This window comes from Cetorhinus maximus, chromosome 11, assembly GCF_964194155.1.
Source record: "Cetorhinus maximus chromosome 11, sCetMax3.hap1.1, whole genome shotgun sequence".
NCBI lineage: Eukaryota > Metazoa > Chordata > Chondrichthyes > Lamniformes > Cetorhinidae > Cetorhinus > Cetorhinus maximus.
Window position 1 is genome coordinate 55,866,540 of NC_135889.1, and position 25,201 is coordinate 55,891,740.

Below are 25,201 nucleotides of genomic sequence, written 5' to 3' on the forward strand. Positions count from 1 at the left end.
GATTGATAAGGTATTAGTTGTAGATTTAAAAATAATGGAAATAGGTGGGAAAAGAAAAATCTATATAAATTATTGAAAACAAAAAAACAAAAAAAAAACAAAAAAACAAAACAAAAGGGAGGGGGAAGAAACGGGGTGGGGATGGGGGGAGGGGGAGTTTAAGATCTAAAGTTGTTGAATTCAATATTCAGCCCGGAAGGCTGTAAAGTGCCTAGTCAGAAGATGAGGTGCTGTTCCTGCAGTTTGCGTTGGGCTTCACTGGAACAATGCAGCAAGCCAAGGACAGACATGTGGGCAAGAGAGCAGGGTGGAGTGTTAAAATGGCAAGCGACAGGGAGGTTTGGGTCTTTCTTGCGGACAGACCGCAGGTGTTCTGCAAAGCGGTCGCCCAGTTTGCGTAGAGGAGACCGCATTGGGAGCAACGAATGCAGTAGACTAAGTTAGGGGAAATGCAAGTGAAATGCTGCTTCACTTGAAAGGAGTGTTTGGGTCCTTGGACGGTGAGGAGAAAGGAAGTGAAGGGGCAGGTATTGCATCTTCTGCGTGGGCATGGGGAGGTGTCATAGGTGGGGGTTGAGGAGTAGGGGGTGATGGAGGAGTGGACCAGGGTGTCCCGGAGGGAACGATCCCTACGGAATGCCGCCAGGGGGGGGTGAAGGGAAGATGTGTTTGGTGGTGGCATCATGCTGGAGTTGGCGGAAATGGCGGAGGATGATCCTTTGAATGAGGAGGCTGGTAGGGTGATAAGTGAGGACAAGGGGGACCCTATCATGTTTCTGGGAGGGAGGAGAAGGCGTGAGGGTAGATGTGCGGGAGATGGGTCGGACACGGTTGAGGGCCCTGTCAACGACCGTGGGTGGAAAACCTCAGTTAAGGAAGAAGGAGGACATGTCAGAGGAACTGTTTTTGAAGGTAGCGTCATCAGAACAGATGCGACGGAGGCGAAGGAACTGAGAGAATGGGATGGAGTCCTTACAGGAAGCGGGATGTGAGGAGCTGTAGTCGAGGTAGCTGTGGGAGTCGGTAGGCTTGTAATGGATATTGGTGGATAGTCTATCATCAGAAATTGAGACAGAAAGGTCAAGGAAGGAAAGAGAAGTGTCAGAGACGGACCATGTGAAAATGATGGAGGGGTGGAGATTGGAAGCAAAATTAATAAATTTTTCCAGGTCCCGACGAGAGCATGAAGCATATAAATTAGTCTTGCCATGCACGTTTTGGGCTTGGACATTGTCAGTTATGTGATTTATGATTCTGACTTGAAACCTCAACCTTGGAAGCCCAGAAAGTGAACAATTGAAACGATCAAATCTCACTTCTGCAGGTGGTAAATTATTTTTAGAGATTTTTTAAATGCTCCATTTTACTTTTTTCTCACTTTTGCTTTCGCTCTTTTTTCAATCTCTCTCCTAATTCAACCTTTCTTTTGCATCTGTTTGTTTCTGTTTTTGTATCTAATTTGCCTTTAATTCACTCTAGTTCCCACTGCATCATTTGTTCTGTTTCTTTATCTATCCTTAAATGTAATTTAATGAGACAAGTCATTGGATGCAGATGCCCCATTGACATCACTGCATAATTATCAATTTGTATTTCCAGCAATTTATAGCGCAAAAATATGAAGGATGTGGGGGGAAAAAATCAAACTCGTGGTAATTGCTCCGAGCTATGCCATTCCAGCAATTTCTGAACCATTCTCCGTAGAATAGAGAAAATGAAAGAAGAATATAATGCAATAATAGTTGGAATCATGAGAATAACTGATTAAGTTAATATAACGTTGATATGATTGATGCAAAGCTGTGATCAAAAGAAAAAATGGCTGAAAGAATTTAGACATAGGTGTAAACTCACAAAATTGCCAATGCATGCCATTAATTAAATAAATAAAGAGTTGGTTGAGTATATGTTAAATGAGAAATTGAACAGTTGTGTAAGCAGAATTTTTCAGGAATTGAGAAAAGCATTTATGAATAGTGTGGTTTTTGCAAGGAGTAGTTGTGGAATTATGTGCCTAGTTCTGTTATAGATTCAATAGTTTGGCTCAGGGAAAGAAAATTACAAGGGTCAAAATGGCCTATTCTTGTTTCTTATATTCTTATCTTCTAACCTTTTTTTGTCACAGAACCTGCAAATATTATAGAGAAAGCAGAATCTATTAGTGTAACTATAGGAGAGCCAGCAACACTAGACTGCACTTTTACAGGAACACCAGAAATTAAAGCCAGGTGGTTTAAGTACGGCACAGAGTTGGTGACTGGTAGAAAATATAAAATCAGTCTTACCAATAAGCTTACAAGTTTAAAGATTCGGACTACCGAGAAGGAGGATAGTGGTGAATATACTTGTGAGGTTGCGAATGATGTTGGTAGCAGCAGTTGCAAAGCTTCTATTACAATATTGGGTTGGTATTCTTACTCTTCCATTTCATTGTATTTACTGTAATATTTAAAAGAAATGGTAAATATTTTGGAAGAAATTATAGCATTTGCTTTCCTACTATATGTTGGACAGATCGCATAGTTCCACCGTCGTTTAAAAGAAACTTAAAAAATATGGATGGCATCAAAACCTCTTTTATTAAGATGGAATGCAAGATCTCTGGTTCTCTTCCAATGAGTGTGCTCTGGTATAAGGACAATCAAGAGATAACAGCTAATGAAAAATACAAATTTTCTTATCATGATAACTTGGCACAGTTGGAGATTCATCAACTAGAGTCGACAGATGATGGAACTTACACTTGCAGAGCAACAAACGCTGCCGGAACTGACCAAAGTAACGGTGTCTTAACTGTGAAAGGTTGGAAATGTTGCCTTCAATCTCTTAATTGCGTACATGAATTAACTAGTTAGCCTAGTATCTTTTTAGTTATCACAAACATCAATTGTTATCCATCTTAATTTGTTATATTGACAAACATGCTGAAAATACCATAGGTTACACTTACATAGTTATTGTTGGACTCACTTATTTTGCCATATTTTTCAAAGTCTATTTCCCTTGTATTTTCTTGCCATAATGACTGCAATTTTCCTCTGGTAATTTTAGAGCCTCCAAGTTTTACTATGAAACCATTGTCCCAGGATGTTGTGCCTGGTTCCAAAGTGCACTTTAGGAGTGTTATGATCGGAACACCTCCAATGACAATAAAATGGTTCAAGGACAATAAGGAGTTAACGTCTAGTAATTCATGTTACATTTCAAAAGAAGGCTCATCAAGTTTGCTACAACTACATTCAGCAAAAGTCTCTGACACGGGTGACTACACTTGTCAAGCCAGCAACGAAGTTGGCACAGAATCGTGTGCTGCTAATCTTTTTGTCAAAGGTGTGGATTTTCTTAATATTATTTCAATGCAAAATTGTACAGAGTTTCACTTTACTTTCTTTCTTTAAAACATATATCTTTATTTGATAGCTCTTTTTCTCTTATAGCTTGTAAGTCTGTCTTTATATTTGTTGTTTCATTCTATTTTCCTGTGGTTAACCTGAATCTTTCTTCAATGCTAATGCATTTGTCTTATTTCTTTGAGAGCAATGAAAAATGTGATTTTTCTTTTATTTCCAAAGGTTTTGGTTTTTATGTCATGACATGTCAGTAGGTCACAATGATTTTTGTTTGGAAAGTGGCTGTTTAAATATATATTAGAACTATTGGGGCCAAATTAAGGGACAGTGTGAGAGATCCAGGGAAATCAGTTTTCATTTACACTTGTTTTTCTTATTCAGCTGGTTCCTCCTGTTTGAATTTCACAGGTCTTGAGGTTTTAGAAAGATTCTCATTGCTACTCTTTTGGTGGATAAATCCTAAATTTGAATCTCAGCTTGAATCAGTAGATTGATGTAGATCCAAACTTAAGTTAAACTTAACTTGTAACTTGAATGTAATTGCCCCTTAAAGACAAAATATTGAGACTCCTGTTATTGAGCATTGTTTAAGTAGGATAGCATTGGGGAGTGCTTTACTTAAAAGGAATTCTCTAGCTGACTTCAGGCTGCATGATCCATAATTCTAAGAGGTGAGTGGCCTATGTAGTCAAGCATTTTTGATGATTTATGTTCAAGGTGATTTGTATTATGTAGCAATGAGATGGAATATTACAGATTAGAAGCATTATAAAGCAATATTGATGCTGTTTTATCTAATTACTGTTGCAATTGTGGATAGAATAGAGGTCTGATTCAGGTTTGATTCTGAATGTAAGTATCATTTTAGGCTTTTCTGTTGATATGCCAAGTTATGCTTTGGAAAATATGCCATGTGGCAAGCCAGAATGCAATATAACCAATGAAAGGGAGGATGGGTAGAAAAGAATTGATGTGCAATTATAAAATGTTTCAAGATCAGCAAGAATTAGAAGGATGTAAAAACAAAGAAGCAGGTACCTTGGGAGAAAAACAGTGAAGCAATGTAGATGAAATATCAAGACAGATTACAAGAGAGTGGACGATCATCAATTAAGAAATTTATAAGCAGAAAGGATAGATTGAGCTTGGCTTTGCTGAGAAAAGGAGAGGCAACACTGAAGCGTGATGGGAAGAGCAATTATTGAACAATGTATTAACTAAGGATAGTTTTACAAGAAAGCAGAGAGGCATAAGCAGGTGAGTAAGACCAGTGGGAAGCAGTCTTCCTCCTCATCTCAATCTTCATGTTTGCCCATTCTCTTTAACTTTCCTCATGTCAGTTTGCTCATCTCCCTGTGGTCCCTACTCTCATTCACACAAGCTGCAAGAACATTGAATTTGTTGAATGATTGCAAGAGCTGAGGCTACCTCCTGAATCCCCTTGGAGTCACACCCTCTGGACCCTGCTAAAGTTCCTTGAGCTGCAGATATTTGCAGATGTGGTTGCCGTGGATCACACAGTTGTCCATCAGCAGCCACATGCTACAGCTGCAATACGTCTGCCCTGCCATATTGTGTTTTACTTAATTAGGTTTCAGCTTTAGAAATATCATGCAACATTTATCCATGGTTATATTATGGAGTTTAACTAGTAATGCTATAAATCTAATACAATCCTTATATCTCCCCAATGCCAGTTTAAACTATTGCCTCAGTTTAGAGAGAGAAAAAAGCCTTAAAACTCAGCAACAAATCACCTACCTGCTCACCTAATCCCTCTGGGTTTAGCTCTCAGATCTTGTACTCTCTGGCTCCCTATCTTAGACCACTCCTTGTTCTGCAGAAGACCAGAACAGCACCTCCTCCCTCACTACACTGAATTTGCTCCCTTACCAAATTCCCAGAGGCCTTGCTGCACTCATCAAGCTGCCACCTTCGTACTACTTGACTAATAATTTCTCCCATGCCAGATGGTGATGGTGGGGAGCAGAAATTAGCTTGCTATGAAGCATTCAGGTCTTGTTAAAGGCTATACTGAAGAAAATTATGCAGAGCAACAAAAATGTGAAATTAATTTAGTACCAAATCCATGTGTTAATTGTAAAAAGGAATGGCAGAGTACTTTGTAACAGTGAGTGCATTGTTCTACAGTCAGGAACTAGTTGAGTGACAATTGTACCTTGTGGTGTGTTCCTCTAAAACAGCCTGCAATTAAGGGTGGTGGGGTGAAGAAAAGGAACAAAATATAATTGAAAATTAAATCAATGGAAATTGTTACGACTGGGTGAGGAGGAGTGAACTGGCTTCCCTTTATTCAGCCTCCTTGGTTTGTCGCAACAAAGGTTTTTAAAAATTTCTTTCCCCCATGGATGCCTTTTCCAATCCAAATGTATTTATTTCTTATTAAGGAGCCAATCAAACCAGTTTTCTTGAGTCAAAAAAGGAGTAAGTTTATTAGTTATTATACCTGAGAATAAATAATAAAAGATGCAACGACACACACACAGATATCAGAAGTAAGAAAAGTTAGAGTCCAAATAAAAGTTAAAAGAATATATGATTTAGTTGTTTGTTTGTACATGAGGTATAGATTGTTGAACATTGTGGCCATTTGAAGTTATGTCGTTTCTGGTAGAATTCCAGAGTTGACTTTGTTCAGGGCTGCGTTCTGTTGAAGACACTCTGGCTTGGTTCAGGTCTACACTTTTTTGAAGATGTACTTTTAACTTCAGAGAGAGAGAGATAGAGATCTTTCCTGCTTGATCTTTCTCTGTTTGTCAGAGCCAGTTTTAAACTCAGGTATGTGTATTCCCAGAAGGGAACTCAATTAGCATGTCTTGTATTCATTGTTGTAGACCAAGTAATCTCATTTTTGATCTTTGCATCTCCAAAACTTTTGACACATTTCGAGATATAAATCACCAGGAGATGGGAGATATTTTGCCCTCCACAGGGGTTTTGAATGTCTGATGAGTATCTGATCAAAGTCCAGCATTTTACATCTTTAATGCCTTTCTTTGAAGAACGTCCCTGTTTGAAGTGGACCTCTTTAAACAGTTCAATATGTCTGTGGTTAACTGGTGAAGTTGCAGTTATCTCTCACACAGTCACAGTTTCACAGTTTCCTGTTGTTGTGACAAAAGGAACTTTAATTTCTGGATCCACTTATATATGTAAGTATATAGATACTGAAATTCCATCGGGATTCTATCACCTATTGGATATATGACTGGAGACTGGCAGAACCTCCAGAAAAATGGTATAAAGAGTTGAAAGAGCTATTTTTACCATTTCTCTGGGTTTTTACCAGTTTCCTCCTGGAATTACAATGGGAGATCGGGAAAACCTCCGTGGAATTTTAGGGTCTTAGTAACTAACATTCCAATTGTTATCCTCAGGTGAAGCTGCTTTAGAGGGTGAGGAATAATTGGACCAGAGTGCACTGATGTAATTCAATCACATTTTAAAGCTATACACACTGGGCCATATTTTTGTTTCAGGGAGGTGGGGATGAGATGGAGTTGAGCCTGCCACCTCCGGGGGCAGGACTGAGGTGGCAATGGAGGTGGCGCATGGCTAGGCCGGCAGGCCAGAATGCCCACCTTTGTTTACTGGGACACTGATACTGCTTTAGTGATGAATGTCAGGCCCTCAAACCCTCAGCCCTCATCTTTCACCTCCCTCAGCCCTACCCACTCCACATTCGCCATCTATGCTCCCTCACACTCCCCATGCGTCTTCATATTCACCATGACCCCTCCATGTATTCTCTATAGTCATTTACACAATATCCACTATGAGCAGATCTCAGAAGCCATGTCTTTGAACTGAAGACGAAAAAAAAGATAAGCTTCTAACAGTTCTAAATAGGTCTTGCTCAAACATATTTCATACTAAAAGAACTCATTCATAGAACCCATTCAAAAATTTAAATCCCGTCAAGTGCTCAATCTATTATGAAAACAAGCAAACATCTATTTCCCTAACCATATCAAAGACAGATAATCCTTTAACAGCCTCTTAAAACTGTCAAGCAATATGTGAACACAGCCCCCTGCTGAGGTGAGTGGTTCTGGATCTCTTGAAACTCAGCCAAGCATTGTCAATGGGCTCAGTCATAATAACAAACCCTGGGAAATGTAAACAATGGAGTCTATTGAAACTAAAAAAAACATTTTTAAGCCAGATGCCCTGTGAATCAAAGCAGGAGCATATGGAGCATGTTTTTCTCTAGTTGAAAGCAGCTGGTGGATGTTTTTTTTTATTTTAAAAGGACCCTGGGCATTTAAATCACTTCAGATTATTATACTAGAGATCACGAGCAGTGCTTTGTTTAATGTTAAATGCATGAGAGCACTTTTTCCAATAGGAAAGGTGTCCTAATGCAGTTCACTTAACAAAGCGGACCCAACTCCATGAAAATAGCAGGAAGGGAGGTCTAAAATGCCCATTCCTACAATAGGGTAGGCAAGGGCGAGATAGCTACCACACCCTTATCCCAGGGCTATAAACATCAACAGGAATGGAGGTTGGAATCCTGGAATCAAGTTCCACCCGCCATTTTTAATGCCTCCACCTCCATTCCAACATCGATGGAGGCATGACCACCCAGGGCCCCGGTTCTTATTTTCGTATTTCCATTGATGTTATACCCCTTAACTGACAGGAGAACACAGTTAATGTGTGACCAGGCTTAGTATCCATTATCAGTATGATCATAGAAATTGATAATCTGAAAGGTTGACAGGAAGTACTTGTGGATATAAGATTTTTAAAAATTTACTAGTTATTCTCTTCCAGTTGCACTCAGGGTTTCAAGATCAAATGTAGTCTTATGTCATCAGGTTAAATTTATTTAGAGACTTTAGGGGTATAATTGAATCAAAGTGCATATTCACAATTTAGTCTACATTTTAAAACCAAATTAATTCTTCCCTTATTTTTACATTCCCACTTTAAGCTCCTGTGTCTGCATTTAAAATGGAAACTTTCTATGAAGCCTCCTCCCTGGAACCCCTTCCATCTCAACCCCTTTCTCTCTTTCAATTTAGCACTCTCTCTCAACCTTTCTCTTGACCATCCTCTTCTCAAACTCTTCTCTCTCCCTCGCTTCCGTCTCTTATCCCAACTTTCTCTGACCTCGGGTCTCTTGGTACTCTTTATCACCTTGTACCCAAATTTGGGAGGTCATTGGCGGGCCTTTTAATCAGCATATGGCTGGCACACACCAGTGCCAATCTGACTGAATTCTGGCAGCTGCCTCTCAAATGATATGGAGAATTGGTAAAATGTAACCTAATAGACCCAATTTATTTTTAAACAAATTTTGTTCTTTACTTAAAGATTTTTGGTTTAGTTGATAAAAAATATATTAAAAATACTCTCATATTTGAATGAGCATGAATTTCCTGATGTTGCTCCAAGGTGTCAATAGTACACAATATGATAGTTGTTATAGTTATGTGATGAATTGTCAACGTGTAATCTTTCAGGAGAATTGTAAAAATGTTTGAAGAATTGCATCTTGTGCTATTTAAAATAAGGTTGACTGGAAGTCAAAACAGATCAATCGTTTCCATTAAAATATATTTGTGATTGTTTGGAGATCATACTAGTTATCATTAGTTTTTGTTTAGCATATACATTACCTTCAGTTATGTGCATCTAAAATCTTTGGTTTTCTTCTCAGTCAATTCAGTAAATTTTCATTTCATAGATCCTCCAAAGTTCATTAAGAAGCCAGATCGTACCGTAACATTGAAGAAAGGAAGCTCAACATGTCTTGAGTGTACAGTAACTGGCTCACCTGAAATCAAAATTACCTGGTACAAGAAAGAAAGTGAAATTCAGTCAAGTGACAAAATTAGGATGTCATTTGTTGATTCTCTATCAGTCCTTGAATTGATTGATCTCAGTGTCGAAGACAGTGGACATTACACTTGTAGAGCAGAGAATGAAGCTGGTTTTGACATTTGCAATGTTATAGTTGCAGTTAAAGGTGTGTAGTCATAAAACATAATATTGAAACCAAATTTGGCAATTTTTCTTACAAGTTTTTCCAGTCTGATAAGTTTCTAAATTGTTTTGTTTTACTTGCTTTTTCTTAGAACCACCTTCTTTTAGCAAGAAACTCGAACCTGTTGAGATAGTAAAAGGCAGTGATAGCAGTCTTGAATGTGAAGTGGCTGGTACTGGCCCATTTGATGTCACTTGGTATAAGGACAATAAGCAGATTCGACCTAGTATAAAATTCAAGATGTTCATTGGAAAATCTTTATTTAGTCTTTCTATTCAAAAAGTTGATAACTCAGATGTTGGTGAATACCAGTGTGAAGTAACAAATGATGTGGGAAGTTGTTCTTGCATTACTGGAGTCCGATTAAAAGGTCAGTTATCAAATGCTGATCATTTTCTTTTCAGACATTTTCAATAATTCTATTTTGTAATTCATTCTTACTTGGTTTTATTGCTTTAGCATGAATGAATACTGAGTGCCTGATTTTATACCTAATTCATAAAACTCTTAACTTTAAATCAGAACCCCCTTTCTTTGTGAAAAAAATTGAAAACATTACAACTTTATCTGGAAGTGAAGCCATTTTTAACAGCCAAATAGAAGGCTCAGCACCCATATTTGTTGCATGGATGAAGGACAAAGATGAAATCAGAGAAGATGATCATATTAAAATATCTTTTGAGAACAGTATTTCTACGCTTCACATTACTTCTGTTAGAGAAAATCACAGTGGAAAGTACACATGCCAGGCAGTGAATGATGCAGGAACAGAGAAGTGTTTTGCCACTTTGTTAGTAACAGGTTAGTATGGGACATGTGACATTTTTGAATTTCAGTTAAGTGCCAAATATGCAAACAATATTCCTCACTTCACTGATTGAGGAAGTATGATTTTTTTTCTTGCAGAATCTGCACAAATCATAGAAAAGCCACAACCATTAAGTGTCACTTCAGGAACCACAGCAATTTTAGAATGTGTTGTTGCTGGTACTCCAGAACTGAAAGTAAGATGGTTCAAGAATAAGTCCGAATTGACATCCAGTAGGAAATGTAAAATGACTTTTGTGAACAAGGTGGCAATCCTAAGGGTTCTGTCTGTTAACAAAGAAGACAGTGGGGAATATGCTTTTGAAGTTCAGAATGAGTTTGGACACAGCAACTGCACAACTTCATTGACAGTACTAGGTTGGTGTTTTTTAATGTGTTGAAACCTTTGATAACACATCTCAAAAAAGAAACTGAGAGGGAAGAGCTCAGTACAATTTTAAAATACTTCGAATGAGAAGGTTATATTTTAAATGTATTGATAACATATTTGTGTTTTCTTGTCTTCATATTGTCTTCTAAATGTGTGCAATTGGTTTTAGGGACATATTACAGGGACTATTAGTAAAACATGTTAAAATTTCAAGGGTATATTAACTATTGGGTATCCCGTTGATGGAGCGAGGGGGCCAGCCGTCCAATTCCTCAGACAGGATGCATTTTAAGTGTTAGGCTTCATTATCATATTACGAGCATGCTGCATGCCCTGAACAGGTGTCCTTCTGCAACTTTCTGGCTGCGGGCTAGCACAATGTCAGGTAGTCTGTTGGTTGATCCATTGGCACAGCAGTAGATTCAGAGAGGAGGTAAAAATCACGGGGGTGGGTTGCAGAGAGCCCAGGCTGGCAGGCCCCATACTATTCTTGTGGAGCCTAGAAGAGCACCCGATTCTCCTGACCCTACAAAAATATTTTTTGTGCTTAGTTTTTCGAGCCTCATCTGCTGTACCATTAGTTGTAATGGAGCAGAGTGTGTACACCGTGCCTCCTGTTCAGTAGCCCATGAAATTGCAACAAAGTTCGAAGCACATCATAAAGTCACAATTTGCATAAATTAATGGCTGGCCTGCTGGATTCAGGTGTTCACATCAGGCACCTTGCAGAAGGCCACAGAAAAATTGGTAGTGGTGCAGAAACAGGGCGGGAAGTTCACCACCTCTATTGTAACTCCATTACCGCCCATTTCCACCAGTTGGAGTGAGTTGATATTTTAGCAGACAAGCCATTTTTATTATTCTTTATTGGACAGATCGAATAATTGCTCCATCCTTTACAAGAAGTTTAAAGAAAATGGATAGCATCCTGGGGACATTGATGCACATGGAATGTAAAGTATCTGGTTCTCTACCAATCAGCATTTCTTGGTATAAAGATAACAAAGAGATATTAACTGGCCATAAATACAAAATATCATTTGAAGAAAACACCGCATTTTTGGAGATCAAAGAGCTTGAAATCACAGATGGTGGAAATTATTCATGCAAAGCAACGAATACTGCTGGAAGTAGTGAATGCAGTGGATTCTTGACAGTAAAAGGTTTGAAGATCCCTTTACTCCAAACAACTTCTATTTCAAGATGTATCAAATACTGAGTTTCCAGTTGTAATATTATCTATTTCTTCTCCAGCAATAAAAGATCTAGATAAATGATATATATTTCCACTTCTTAGAATATTTTAACATGTAGTGATCAGTACCAAAATGCAAGGGTAATGTAACTAATATTAGAAGTTTTAGTTTTACTTTATCTGACCTTACTAAACAACATTTTCTTAAATAACTTCTAGAACCACCAAATTTTATACAAGAACCAATGTCCCAAGCGATTGTACTAGGTTCTACACTGCAGTTTAAGAGTGTTGTGAAAGGAACTTTTCCACTGTTTGTCAAGTGGTTCAAAGCTAATAGGGAATTGAAACGTGGTGCAAGATGTTCCATTTGGAATGAAGAAACAACACATTTCTTTGAGCTAATTTCAGCTAAAGTTTCTGACGCTGGTGTTTATAGCTGCCATCTCAGCAACGAAGCTGGTTCGGTCACAAGTACTGCCGAAGTTTTCATCAAAGGTTTGTAATTCTTGTCAGTCTTATTAGAAATTAAGTTTTATGCAAAGTTTTTAAGTGTTACATTTTTCCCCTGGTTGTCTTAAAAAATCAAAGATGAGTAAATTTTATCTGGAGATGATTTTCTATTGTTTGAGAGTCGTAAATTTAGTTTGTAATTCCAATATTCAGCTTTATTGCGCTTAATTTTCTCAGAACCTCCAAGTTTTATTAAGAAGCTGCCTCCTTCAGCAGCACTGAAACAGGGAGAATTTGCACGTTTCGAGTGCAAAATAACTGGTACACCTGAAATCACGGTTACATGGTACAAAAATAACATTGAGATTAAAACCAGTGACAAATGCAGGACATCATTTCAAAACACAGTGGCTGTTCTTGAGATTGGTGATGCAAGTGTGGAAGATAGTGGGGAATATTCCTGTGAAGCACAGAACGAAGCTGGTGGTAATAGCTGCAACTTTGTGGTTCTGGTTAAAGGTGTGTAAAATATTACCCCAAAGGAGATTTAATTTTTGGCATTTGATTGTTTACTAAACCAGACTGTTTTGCTCTTTAGAACCTCCCACATTTATAAAGAAACTTGAACCTGTTGATGTAGTTAAGACCAGTGATATTGCTCTTGAATGTGAGGTGACCGGTACAGCTCCCTTTGAAGTTACGTGGTATAAGGACAATAAGCAAATTCGACTCGGCAAAAAATACAAAATGATCTTTGAGAATTCTTCAGCCACTCTTTCCATTCCAAAGTCTATTACATCAGATGTTGGTGAATACACGTGTACAATAAAAAATGATGTGGGGAGTTGTTCCTGCAGTTCTACAGTCAGTTTGAAAGGTCAGTGGCAGCATATTGTAAGAAAATATTTTCCTTCTGCTGTGCTTAGTGCCACTTCAGTAATCTTATTATTTAATGGAGCATGCACGCTCAGCTATTTATAGGAGCATTCTTTTACGTCAAGGCCAGAATTTTCCAGCCCCGTTGGCATCTGGGGTCATGGAGGGTAGGGGGGAACAATATGGTGAAGCAAAAAATCGGTTTCACAACGGCGTGAAAGCACAGCTTTCCGATGGTGTCCGCCATGGCGAAACACCAATCCCACTGGAGACTGACTTGAACTTGCTTTGCGTCCCGCTAATGGGATGCAAAGTAAGGCCCGACTGGAATCATCCCCCCCCCGCCCCCATGCCTGATTTACCGTTATACTGGCGGAAAAATACACCAGCCCAGAATACATCTAGACAAGTGTGGCATGCAGAAATCGGGACTTGCTCAGATCATGGACATCCGTGGAGCAGAAGATGCTGGAGCCCTATAGCAACTGGATCCTGGAGGAACACATGCATCGCATGCTGGGTGGATTCTCTTGCTCTGCCATGAAGCAGCTCACGGAAGGTGGGAGATCTCCGTTGATGTCTCAGGTCTGCTTTGGGACACCACGTCTTGGCTGCTATGGATGATCAGCGAGGTGGTGCGGGAGAGGAAGGTGTACCGCGGGGGAGAGAGGGAGGTTGGGTGCGGGGATGAGGTTGGAAGCGGGGGACAAAGATGTCAGGGGGTTGAGTTTTGGAGGAGGGGACGAAGGTGCCGGGGGATGAAGTTGGGAGGAGGAAGAGGGAATACAGGGGGAAGAGGGTATAACGGGGAAGAATGCAGCAAGTGGGGAGGTAGGTGTAAGGGGGGAGAAAGGTGTAAAGGAAGGAGTGCAGAGGGGGGAAGGCGTGCCAGGGGAGGAGGGAGTAAGGATGGAGGACGGAGTATGGGTGGAGGAGGGCATAAGTGCTTTGGTGGGGTGGGTGGGGGGTAATGTGCAAAGAAGGGGCCTGTGGAGTCAATGACTGTCTCTTCAGGAGCAAACTGAGGTGACCGTGGTAGGAGGAAATGATTATGAGAGGGGGCCAGAATGAGTCGGAAGGGTGGGAGGGTAAGGGTGCGACGGTAGCAGTAGAAGGGAGGCGAGGGTGGTTGCTGGGGACTCAGAGGTAGAAATGGACCCTGGGGGTGGGAAGGAGGAGGTCGGGAAGGTCAATGTGGATGGGGATTGGATTCTCAGGAAGGTAGGGAGCATGCATATTCACCTGGACATCCTGGAAAGAAAAAGGTTTCTGGCTGGTAGGTGATGGTGGGGAGGTGGAAGGTGATGCAACAGTGATAGGGAAAAGGACATGGATGACTAGGGGAGGGGACAGGATGGGGGTGCTGTTGAGAAACTTGACAACTATCGTGGCTGTCAAAATCAAAACTGAGCTGAGCTTTGTATTGGACGGGCACAGGTGCTGCATGGGAGTGCAGTCAGTGGGTGGGTGGAGATGCAGGTCAGCTCAGATGGACAACTGAACTAGAAGTCCAGCAGGCAGCATTGAAATTGCTCAGAATAGCGAGAGGAACGTGATGGATGAAGGCTCCACGTGCGTGGGAGAATGCTCGCACGAGGCTCCGAAAGGCCTTGCCACCCATACACTCCATTCCCTTCAGAATCACTCATGGTCCGGCTGCGTGCAGCTGAACCTAGTGGGGGGAGGGGGAGGGGGGTTGTGATGGGGGATGCAGGGGGAAGACTCCCGAAGTCTGTAAATGAAGCTGAAAGACAACATTACACATTATTCAGCGAAAGTGAATATATTTTCAGATTATAAAGTGCCAAAATGCGTTCACCCATGTGACCACTTGTGATCAGAACTTCTTAACTTTTCTAGGCCTACACTTTCTTCTAGGTGCTGCCCTGACATCTGCACCAGGGGTGGAGACAGCCTGTGCAGTGGTTGGCCCTGTTGCCTCTGATGACTTCAGTGTGCACTCGTGGAGAGCCAAAGCCTTGAGAGCCCCGGCTTTCTTTGGTGTTTCCCTGTGGGCCAGCTGCTCCTTCTGTGGTGACAAAGGACAAGGTTGAGGTGGTCACAGGCAAAAGGGGACTCTGAGTGAGCGGATAGCCGCTGAGATTCCTGAGTGCATGACCCAGAGGTGTCCAGCTGCTGCTCCTCCTCCCTTCAGGTGCCCGAGGGCCCCGGCCTGACTCCTTGAGGCAAAGGAGGGATGTTGAGGTGCCCTGTTTCCCTCTTGTGTTGCCACTGCAAGAAGTGACCCATGTCAACTGTGATGGAGTACAGGTCTGCATGTATCTCCATGTTCTGCTGGACCAGGGTCCAGGATGGCGCCCGCTATCCTTCCCATGGAGACCTCCATACTCGTACATGTGGGCACCACTTCATCAGAGCGCAGGCAGACACACTCCTCTGACTCGTGTGCCACTCTATTGAGGGCTTCCAACAGCCTTGTGTGATGTTCCCACATCTTCTGCTGACTCTCCATGATGAGTTGGAAGGCTGAATCCAGTGGCTCGTCATCTGACTCTGACCTCACAGCTGCATCTTCCCCAGCAGTCCTCCGAGTGCTGAGGAGCTTGGCTGAACCTGCCTCCACCTGCTGCGGACATGTGTCTATGTAGTGACCACCAGATTGTGAATGCGGGCCTGCTCTAGATCTAGGTCCCACCGAGGTGCGTGTCTGTGCTAGTGGAGGGTGTGGGTAAGCGCTGTGACGGATCTTCCATGCTGCTTGATCCAGCTCTTCAATGGAGGAAGAGTCCTCTTGGCTGGAGCTGAGGAACTGGATGGAGCTGAGGGACTGGCTGGCTGGTTGGTCGCTTGGCAGAGCTCCCTGTGAACCAAAGTAGAGATAATTAGTACATGGCAACAGAGTCAAAAACAGGAGAGAGAGTACACGCAGTTGCTTTGAGAAAGGGATGATGTGGTGCCGGGTTCTCACATGAGTGCTTGACACCGACCTTACTGTTGCCGCAGGCATGGTGCACTTCCTCACCAGTCAACACGAAGGCACACTCCTCAAAGTGAGTGAGGGGCCGAATGCGGGGCACTCCACCCCAGGTCAGGGACATCTCTCTGCTGTTGTAAGTCAGCTTCTCCTGCATGAAAACAGATGGAGAGTGTGTGAGCAGGACACATGGCACCGCATGGAATGTTTGTGTGGTGAGCGGAGCCATGCACAAGATGAGACCGCAAGCTCGAGAGGAGATGAGTCTGATGGAGATGCAAGGGTGTATGTGAGAGTTAGTGGGGTTGTCCTTTGAGTTGTGAAACCCTGTGGATGTGTGGCGGGTTTGTGAGTGTTAAGAGTGATGAGGTGGTTGACTTACCCTGGTGGAACGGATGAGAGCATTCATCCTCCTCCTACATTGGATGACTGACCTCCTCTGTGCTCTGGTGGCACTGACTGCTGCTGCAAACGCCTCCGAGACCGGATTGGTAACTCTGGTGGACCTTCGGCAGCCAGAGTCGGGGTAGAGGACATTGTGATGGTCTTCCACTGCATCCAGCAGGCGCCCCAGAGAGGCATCATTAAATTTGGGTGCTGCTGCTTTTGGGGCCATCTGTCACCTGGAGCAGCCCTGATTTGTAAACAATGAAGTAGTCTGCGCTCTGGTGACTTTAAATATGGGGCGTGGAGTAGGGAAGCACTGAAGCCATGGCTCGGCGGGCAAATCCAAGCCCGCCTGCCAGAGATCTGACGTGTTTCCCATGAATGTATTATTAATGAGGCGAGACGCGCTGGGAATGGGAGATACGGCACAAAAATTCGCCCTTGCAGCTGGCGAGTAAAATGTCCTTTTTCCTGCCTGCTAACGCACTTTGTGCAAATATGGGATGATTCCGCCCCAAAGCTTTTTAAAATGATAACTAAAAAATGTGAAATATATTCATATTACCATTTGTTTTAAACTAGAACCCCCAGGATTTATAAAGAAGATTGAAAATATAACAACATTGTCAGGGAATTCTGTTGTATTCCAATGTCTAGTAAGAGGCTCAAAGCCTGTTTATGTAACTTGGATGAAAGACAAAGATGGTATCCAAGAGGATGATAATATATCATTATCTTTTGAGAATAATATTGCTACTCTTCAAATAAATACTGTTGGAGAAAATCATGCTGGGAAATATACATGTCATATCAAGAACGATGCAGGAACTGAGAGATGTTTTGCCACATTGTTTGTAGCAGGTCAGTGCGACATTAGCTTCCACTTCAAAGTTTTTGCTAATCGCAAGTGAACTCAGATTCTTTGTTGTGTGTCAACTAAAATGAGATTCATACCACTAATATATTGAAGAGAGTTTGTTTTCCTTCATAGAACCAGCAAAATTCACAGAACAAGCACAGTCACTCAGTGTGACCGCAGGAAATCCAGCAAACCTGGAATGTACTGTAACTGGTACACCAGAACTAAAAGTTAAATGTTTTAAGGATGGTAAAGAAATGGTACCTAGCAGGAAACACAAGCTCAGCTTTAAGAATAACATGGTCAGCCTAATGATTCCTTCTGTTTCCAATGATGATACTGCTGAATATACTTTTGAGGTCAAGAATGAGTTTGGAACCAGCATCTGTAAAGCTTCATTGACTGTATTAGGTTAGTGTTTTATCTGTATTAAAAGTTCACCAAGTTATATATCCAGTGTTATTTCAAAATTGTGCTTGCAGAACAGTGAAATCTTGATTGCAATGACCATACACATATATACTAACGCTTATTGTTATGACTTTTTTTATTGAGACCAGGGCTGCTGGAAGTAGGCAGATCAGCCATGTTCAGAGTTTAAAATAAGTTTTGTTTGGAATGGTCACAGAGGACATTTTTCCTAATAAACCTGAAGATTACACTGTTGACATCATTATGTACTATTATAAACAATCACAGTAGATTTTATTCATTTAGAGCACTTACAAATATTTGCTATAAGTTGATTGGCTGTGCTTTCGTCACTTTATCTTGGACAGATCAACTAGTCCCCCCATTGTTTATAAGAAAATTACGAAAAATGGATGCTGTTTTAGGATCTTTCATACATATGGAATGCAAAGTTTCTGGATCTCTTCCAATGAGCTTTACATGGTATAAAGATTTCAAAATAATAAAATCTGGTGAAAAATACAAAGTATTGTGCCAAGATAACACAACAACATTGGAAGTTAATGCACTGGAGTTTTCTGATCATGGAACTTATATTTGCAAAGCAACCAATTCAGCAGGAAGTGCTGAATGCAGTGGTGTCTTAAAAATAACAGGTTTGCAAAATGAACTTGCTTCATTTCAATTCCTATTATAGCTTTTGCATTTATCTGCACTAGTTCAAGTTCTGATTTTTTCATGATGCCGTACACAGTGCTGAATTCATAAGCCCTGCCAGGGGTGGAAACAGAGATGGATAGGACCTGAAAATACCAGTCCCCAGCTCTGGGCCGGTTTCCTGATCCCGGGCCATTTTTACCAAAGTGGATTTGGGGCAGCCAAGGCTATCCACCCCCATGAATTGGGTAGCCAATTAGATTTATTAAGAGCCTTTCTAAGCACACTTAAAAGGAGGCCATCTGGGCTTTTACCTTTAACTGGGTTTAACTGCTTAGAAGCTAGCACCCAGTGGCAGGCTGGAGGGGCGGTGCTCCAAACAAGTCTAGAAGTTCTCCTCGCCTGCCTGAGTGAAGCTAAAGGTTACTCTATAGAGGAATTTCAATCCCATCCCACCAACAAGCCACTGCTCAGCACCCCAAGTTCCCCAAAAGTGGTGGGCTGGCAGCTATATCTTTTTTATTTCAACTTCTGAAAAATGATAGTGACTGTGCCTCCATGTTGAAGCACCCTCCCAGTTACTTACCATCTATTGCAACCTGCTGCTCCACTGAAGCTGGATGACCTATGATTGGCTCGCCAGCATAGAGAGCCTGCCCACCATCCTTAATTGAACAGGGAAATTTTCTACATGTCAATTTAGGGGGTGCCCTATTGAAAATCCCAATGTGCGACTGTTGCCCCTGGGTACGAGATCTGGAAGCAGCCATGGCTCCTGTTTCTTGCCCCTGAAGTGAAAATCCAGCCTATATATATGCTTAAAATTTGTTATGCAGTTCATACTGAGTTGCAGCTTGGCCATTTTAATTTTACTGAAGCTTTACGCAATGTAAATACGTACTATGGGGATCCAATTGTATTCTTCTTTTCCATCTGAATTTTAGAGCCACCAAATTTTATAGAAAAGCCTGTAGCCCAGGAAACTGTACCTGGTTCTACAGTGCAGTTTAGAAGTGTTGTGCAAGGAACTGCTCCACTTTCTATAAAATGGCTGAAGGATGGCAGGGAGCTGATGTCTGGAGCTGACTGTTTCATTTTAAATGAAGGTTCAACAAGTTTACTCGAGTTGTTTTCCACTAAAGTTTCTGATTTGGGTGACTATACTTGTGAAGTCAGCAACAGGGTTGGCAGCGCCACTTGTACAGCAAGACTGTTTGTCAAAGGTGTGTATTTTATGTTCGTTTGTTAAACCATTGTGGAAAACCGTTAAAAATTCTGTCTTCACCCAGTTTGAAAACTTTGCATGTGTGCAAAGCTATTTTACTTGAGTTTGTTATATACTTTTCACTGGTTTGTTATTTTTAATGTTACTATTGTGTTGTGTGTTGTCTCCCTTTGTTTCTTTATATGTTGCATGTGTTTCATTGGAAGGAATTTTATTTCCCCACCGGAAGCAGACTGGGAAGCAGGGGACCCATTTAATTGGATGGGAAGATGCAGGTTGGAAACCCCATTGCCTTCCCATCTTACCCCAATTAAGCCTAGAGTGGAAAGACGCAAAGACAGCCTTCCCACCTGGAAGCCAGTTGAGGCCCTTAAGTGACTACGGGCCTCCTCTCACTGCCAGTGGTATTTAACCAGCAGCCGGCAGGTGTCGCAACACTTGGGCAACTCACTAGGTAACCCTGGCAGGTATCCTGCAGCATGGTGGGGCGGGGGTTCCATTCTATTTGGACAGCCCAAGCCCAATGGAGATACCTGTCTGAGGCATGGGCCGCACAGGGGGTAAGACCCCAGCCTACCCAAGATACTAACCCTCCTCCACCACCTTGTCGGGGCCAAAGAGGGAGGCCCCGGTTAACCTGCCCCACTTACCTTGTTCCTGGGTCTTCATTGCCGATCCTCTGCTTGGGCCTCCTGCAGTACCAGCAGTGGCCGCTGCTCTAGGTGACGCTGCCAGTACTGAAGAGCTACCATCCTCTGATTAGCTGGCAGTTCTAGGGGGCAGGAAATTCCTTCTGAGGACAGCGAGGACACCAACTCTGACCCAGTGCCTGAGTGGCACTAAATTGGGGTTGAAGAGGAGATCATGGAAAGGCCACAGTAGGGTAGCTACCAGTTCTCCGGCGTTGGGCAGGCCCCACTGCTGTGAGCATTAAATTTCGCCCATTGTTCCTTTATATGTTGTATGAATTTATTCCTGCATTTTACTGTTGTAATTAAGTTTACCACACTTTCTTCTCTAGAACCTCCGTATTTTATTAAGAAGTTAGATCCTGCAGCAATATTTAAAAAAGGAGAGACAGCAAGTTTTGAGTGCAAAGTAACTGGCACACCTGAAATCAAAGTCTCTTGGTTCAAGCATTATCATGGGATTAGTGCCAGTAAAAAATACAGAATGTCATTTGTTGATTCCGTGGCAATCCTTGAAATTGCTGATTTAAGTCTGGATGACAGTGGGACTTATTTTTGTAAAGCACAAAATGAAGCTGGCAGTGAATCTTGCGAGATTAAAGTTGCAGTTAAAGGTCTGTAAAAATTCTGAGTTACATTTTTTTACCAGAAGTAAATTGACCTTTCTGGAAGTGTTGCAAGTTCTTTTTGTGTAATTGTGGAATATTTGGGAATCTTGACTTAAGCAGCCTAATTTTTATGGTTTCTTTTTAATTGTGGAGTAAAAATTAATTCTGTGCAGGAAGCTGACAGGTACAGAAAATGCAGGCATTTTCATCAGATGCCCCGGGAGATTTTAACTCCTGGGTTTGATTTGAACGTAGCTATTCAATTGCTCATTCCTTGAGCAGCACCCTGATTTGCATTTCTTGGTGAAGTTCCTACCAAAGTCCTGTGGATGCCTCACCCACTGCCAGACTCAGTGGTATTAACTTGGGAAATGTCAGAAATGGAGCGGGAAATGAAGATGCTCCTTTTAACAGCTCTCCCTTTACTATTGATGGGGTTAGTTAAAACTCCCCTTCTATGTTTTAAGATATGCTAGTCATTGCATCCAGGTAAAATTAAATCTGATGAGGACTGCTAGTGCCATTTGAAATGTATGGAAAAATATAAAATAAATGTCAAGTGCATTTATTAAAGTAATTGATGAATCTGCATTAAATAATAGCGGAAGAAGAAAACGTTTGTGTGTTGGTTTGTCTCCCATGACTAATCATCAGGCATTTGAATGAAAATCACTGAAATATTTTAAGGCCAGGATATTAAGGGCGGGGGGCGGGGCCTGTTTGCTGATGCGTAAAATGAAGCGGGATGACATCGGGCTGAACTCCCAATGTCACCCCGCGTCATTTCAATTTTCAGGTCGGTGGTGCAGCCAAATCAGCTGTGCGCCCGCCGACCTGTCAACGGCCTATTGAGGCCATTTAAAAACTAATTGAAGTAATTAATGGACCTGCCCGTCCAACCTTAAGGTTGGCGGGTAGGCTGGGAGCCCTGGCGGGCTTCAGAAAAAGCATGAAACTTCATCCACGGGCGGGATGAGGTTTCATGAGGGTTTTTTAAAATTTAATAAATGTTTGAATAAAAGCAATGGACATGTCCCAACTCATGTGACAGTGTCACATGAGGTGACATGTCAGGGAAATTTTATTTTTGTCCATTGACCATTTTTGAATTTGGCGTCAATCTCCCTGAGGCAGCACTTAGCCTCAGAGAGATGAGTGCACTCATTTGCGCGCATGCACGAAAGAGTGCACTCCCGGCTTAGGGAATACCCCCGCCCGCCCGTGCTGGGAGTGCAAAGTGCTTCCTGGTGGAGTCACGCTGGGCGGGCCTTAATTGGCCCGCCCACGTAAAATGGCAACGCGCCCCCAAATCAGGGGCGCTGATCAGAGGTGCTCCTGCACGCATCCGCTCCTGCACCCCCCCCCCTCCACGGAGTGGGGATTCTTCCCTAAGTGTCAGTGAGTATTGTTGGGAGTCACTTTGCAGAACTTGAATTTTTGGGGCAGGTAATTTGTAAACCATGTTATGTGTTTATTCTTTAGAACCTCCCACATTTACGAAGAAATTTGAAGCAGTTGAGGTTATAAAATCCACTGATGTCACTCTTGAATGTGAGATGGCCGGTTCAGGCCCCTTTGAAGTCATGTGGTATAAAGACAATAAACAAATTCGATGCAGCAAAAAATACAAAATGATCTCTGACATTTCTTTAGCCAGTCTTTGCATTCTAACACCTGATAGCTCAGATGTTGGTGAATACACGTGTACAGTAAAAAATGATGTTGGGAGTTGTTCCTGCAGTGCTACAGTCAGTTTGAAAGGTCGGTGGCAATCCAGTTCTCCTAAGTAATTTTACGTGGATGTTATGTGGTATCTGCTTTGTTGTCATGTCACTGTACGGTATTATTGAATGTCTTGAAACTTAATATTTTAAATTATTAAACATTGGCTGTATAATTATACATTATAACAGGTTATATTCTCTTTACTTTAAACTAGAGAGACCAACTTTCGTACAAACAATAGAAAATGCAACAGTATTTTCTGGAAATTCTGCTGTATTTCAATGTCTTGTGAAGGGCTCAGTTCCAATAACTACAAGCTGGAAAAAAGATGGCAAACATGTTAAAGAAGATGATAATGTAAAAATGTCCTTTGAAAACAATGTTGCAACATTGCAGATTATTAAGGTTGAAGAAAATGACAGTGGAAATTACACTTGTCAGGCAAAGAATGACGCAGGAACTACAAAATGCGTTGCTGCATTGGCAGTAATGGGTTAGTAGCAAGTAATAAGCACAAGCATTGTCCACAAGTTGTTGATTTCAGTTCCATGATATTTACTTTTCCACGTAAAATTATTTTTAAGTTTTTTAATTAATTCTGTGATCATGAAAACATAGAATGTTATGACTGGCAATGGGAACATTTTCCATGTTGAGCAGGCATTTTCAGGAACAAATATTCAGGTCTGGCACTGTTAAATGCAGGATATGGTTCCTCAACCATGCCCTCTTAATATATTTCTGATAAATCGTCAGAAGAGTACTTCCACTCCATCCATGTGACTTCTTTTTCACTTCCCTCACCATCAATTTTGTGGCATCTGTGAATGAGATTGTTGACTTAATGCCCAGATAGGGACAGTTTTGCAACTGACAAACCCACATGGAACACATACAGAAAGATTGATTTTCAGTGCAGAAGTTGTGACTATATTGACCCCAATTCTGAGTCACCAAACCCATTGAACGGCTTGCTGCCCCCAAATTATCTTAAAATAACAAACCTAACACAATTATTGCATCGTTCGCCTGATGAAAATTATCTAATTTTTCCTACAGAACCTGCGAATATCATAGAAAAAACCGAGCAACTCACAGTGACTTCAGGAAACCCAGCCATTTTGGAATGTACTGTAGTTGGTACAACAGAATTGAGTGTTGCATGGTTCAAAAATGGAAAGCAACTGGAATCAAACAGAAAATATAAAATGAGGTTTCTGAATAAGGTGGCCAGTCTAAAAGTTACGTCTGTTGAAATGGATGACAGTGCTGACTATACTTTTAAAGTCCAGAATGAGTTTGGAGCTGACAGCTGCAGTATTTCTTTGACAGTGTTAGGTCAGTAATTAATTTGTATTGGTGGCTTTGATTTCATAAAGTAATTATTTTAAAAGAAATCTTATCACAAAGTTTAAAATAATTGACTCTATTTTGGTTGATTTATTTTTCTTTCTCTTGTACCGGACAGAACAAATAATTGCTCCACTCTTTACAAGAAAATTAAAGGAAATGAGCAGTACTTTAGGATCTTTTGTACATATGGAATGCAAAGTTTCTGGTTCTATTCCAATGAGCATTACTTGGTATAAAGAGGGCAGTGAAATATCAGCTAGTAACAAATACAAGATGTTATTTCAAGATAACACGCTGTCTTTAGCGGTCAATGAGTTAGACATTTCAGATGGTGGAATTTACACTTGCAAAGCAACAAATTCAGCAGGAAAGGATGAATGCAGTGCTGTCTTAAGTGTAAAAGGTTTGAAAAATTGCTTTGTCACATTTCCTTCTCATTAATAGTCTAAGAAATGCTTATTTCCATATCAAAACAGTCCATTAATTTTTCTTCAGTTCAATATTGAAGCAATTAAATATGCCTGTCAAACTTCATTTTTTTTAATTCTTAAATGTTTGAAGGGTTATGTTAGAATGTATTATTCATAAAGTTGTCTTCAATCTGATCATTTCTTCTAGTTTCTATATACATGAGTTAATTAAATATGTTCTTTCTTGTGTGAATTTTAGAGCCCCCAAGCTTTACAGAAAAAATAACATTGCGAGATGTTGTACTTGGTTCTACAGTACAGTTTAGGAGTGTTGTGAAAGGAAGCACTCCAATATCTGCAAAATGGCTCAAAGGGGACAGGGAACTGATGCATGGTGTGGCATATTCTATTTGGAATGAAGGCTCAGCATTTTTTCTAGAGTTGGTCTCAGCTAAAATATCTGATGCAGGTGGTTACACCTGCCAAGTCAGTAATGATGTTGGTACAGCTGCCTGTTCTGCAGAATTGTTTGTGAAAGGTGTGCATTTCTGTATTTTTTATTACACCTCTGTTTTATATAAATACTGTTTTTTTTCCTGCTTAGCTATTTTCAAAGTTTAACACCGTCAACTTGATTTCTTGATGGTTGATTAGCTCTAGTGGTAGAACTTTACACAGCCAACCACGGAGAGGGGGCAATGCCAATTACCCAGCATCAGTAAATCAGGGCTGATAGTCAGACTTGGGACAGAATATTAAGCTCGGTGGGTGGGCGTGCGCCCAACCCGTCTGAGTGTAAAATAATGTGCAATGACGTCGGGCAAGCGTCCCGATGTTACCGCACATTCCCGCGA

General features: G+C 41.2%; 1 protein-coding gene across 50 annotated transcripts in view; it reads left to right on the forward strand.

Moving 5' to 3' along the window:
• The window catches only part of ttn.2 (titin, tandem duplicate 2), a 694,778-nt gene that overhangs the window by 420,899 nt on the left and 248,678 nt on the right, over positions 1-25,201 (forward strand). For 46 of the 50 annotated variants that reach the window (XM_078552010.1, XM_078551990.1, XM_078551964.1 and 43 more), the window contains 21 exons: positions 2,126-2,404; positions 2,515-2,802; positions 3,052-3,330; positions 9,067-9,348; positions 9,458-9,736; positions 9,889-10,167; positions 10,273-10,551; positions 11,440-11,727; positions 11,979-12,257; positions 12,450-12,731; positions 12,811-13,089; positions 16,993-17,271; positions 17,402-17,680; positions 18,049-18,336; positions 19,282-19,560; positions 20,584-20,865; positions 22,342-22,620; positions 22,799-23,077; positions 23,644-23,922; positions 24,053-24,340; positions 24,607-24,885. In XM_078552010.1, coding sequence (XP_078408136.1) covers positions 2,126-2,404; positions 2,515-2,802; positions 3,052-3,330; positions 9,067-9,348; positions 9,458-9,736; positions 9,889-10,167; positions 10,273-10,551; positions 11,440-11,727; positions 11,979-12,257; positions 12,450-12,731; positions 12,811-13,089; positions 16,993-17,271; positions 17,402-17,680; positions 18,049-18,336; positions 19,282-19,560; positions 20,584-20,865; positions 22,342-22,620; positions 22,799-23,077; positions 23,644-23,922; positions 24,053-24,340; positions 24,607-24,885 — 5,904 coding nt within the window. The remainder of the gene's footprint in view (positions 1-2,125; positions 2,405-2,514; positions 2,803-3,051; positions 3,331-9,066; positions 9,349-9,457; positions 9,737-9,888; positions 10,168-10,272; positions 10,552-11,439; positions 11,728-11,978; positions 12,258-12,449; positions 12,732-12,810; positions 13,090-16,992; positions 17,272-17,401; positions 17,681-18,048; positions 18,337-19,281; positions 19,561-20,583; positions 20,866-22,341; positions 22,621-22,798; positions 23,078-23,643; positions 23,923-24,052; positions 24,341-24,606; positions 24,886-25,201) is intronic. The other 4 variants (XM_078551981.1, XM_078551994.1, XM_078552003.1 and 1 more) reach the window with 4 other exon arrangements.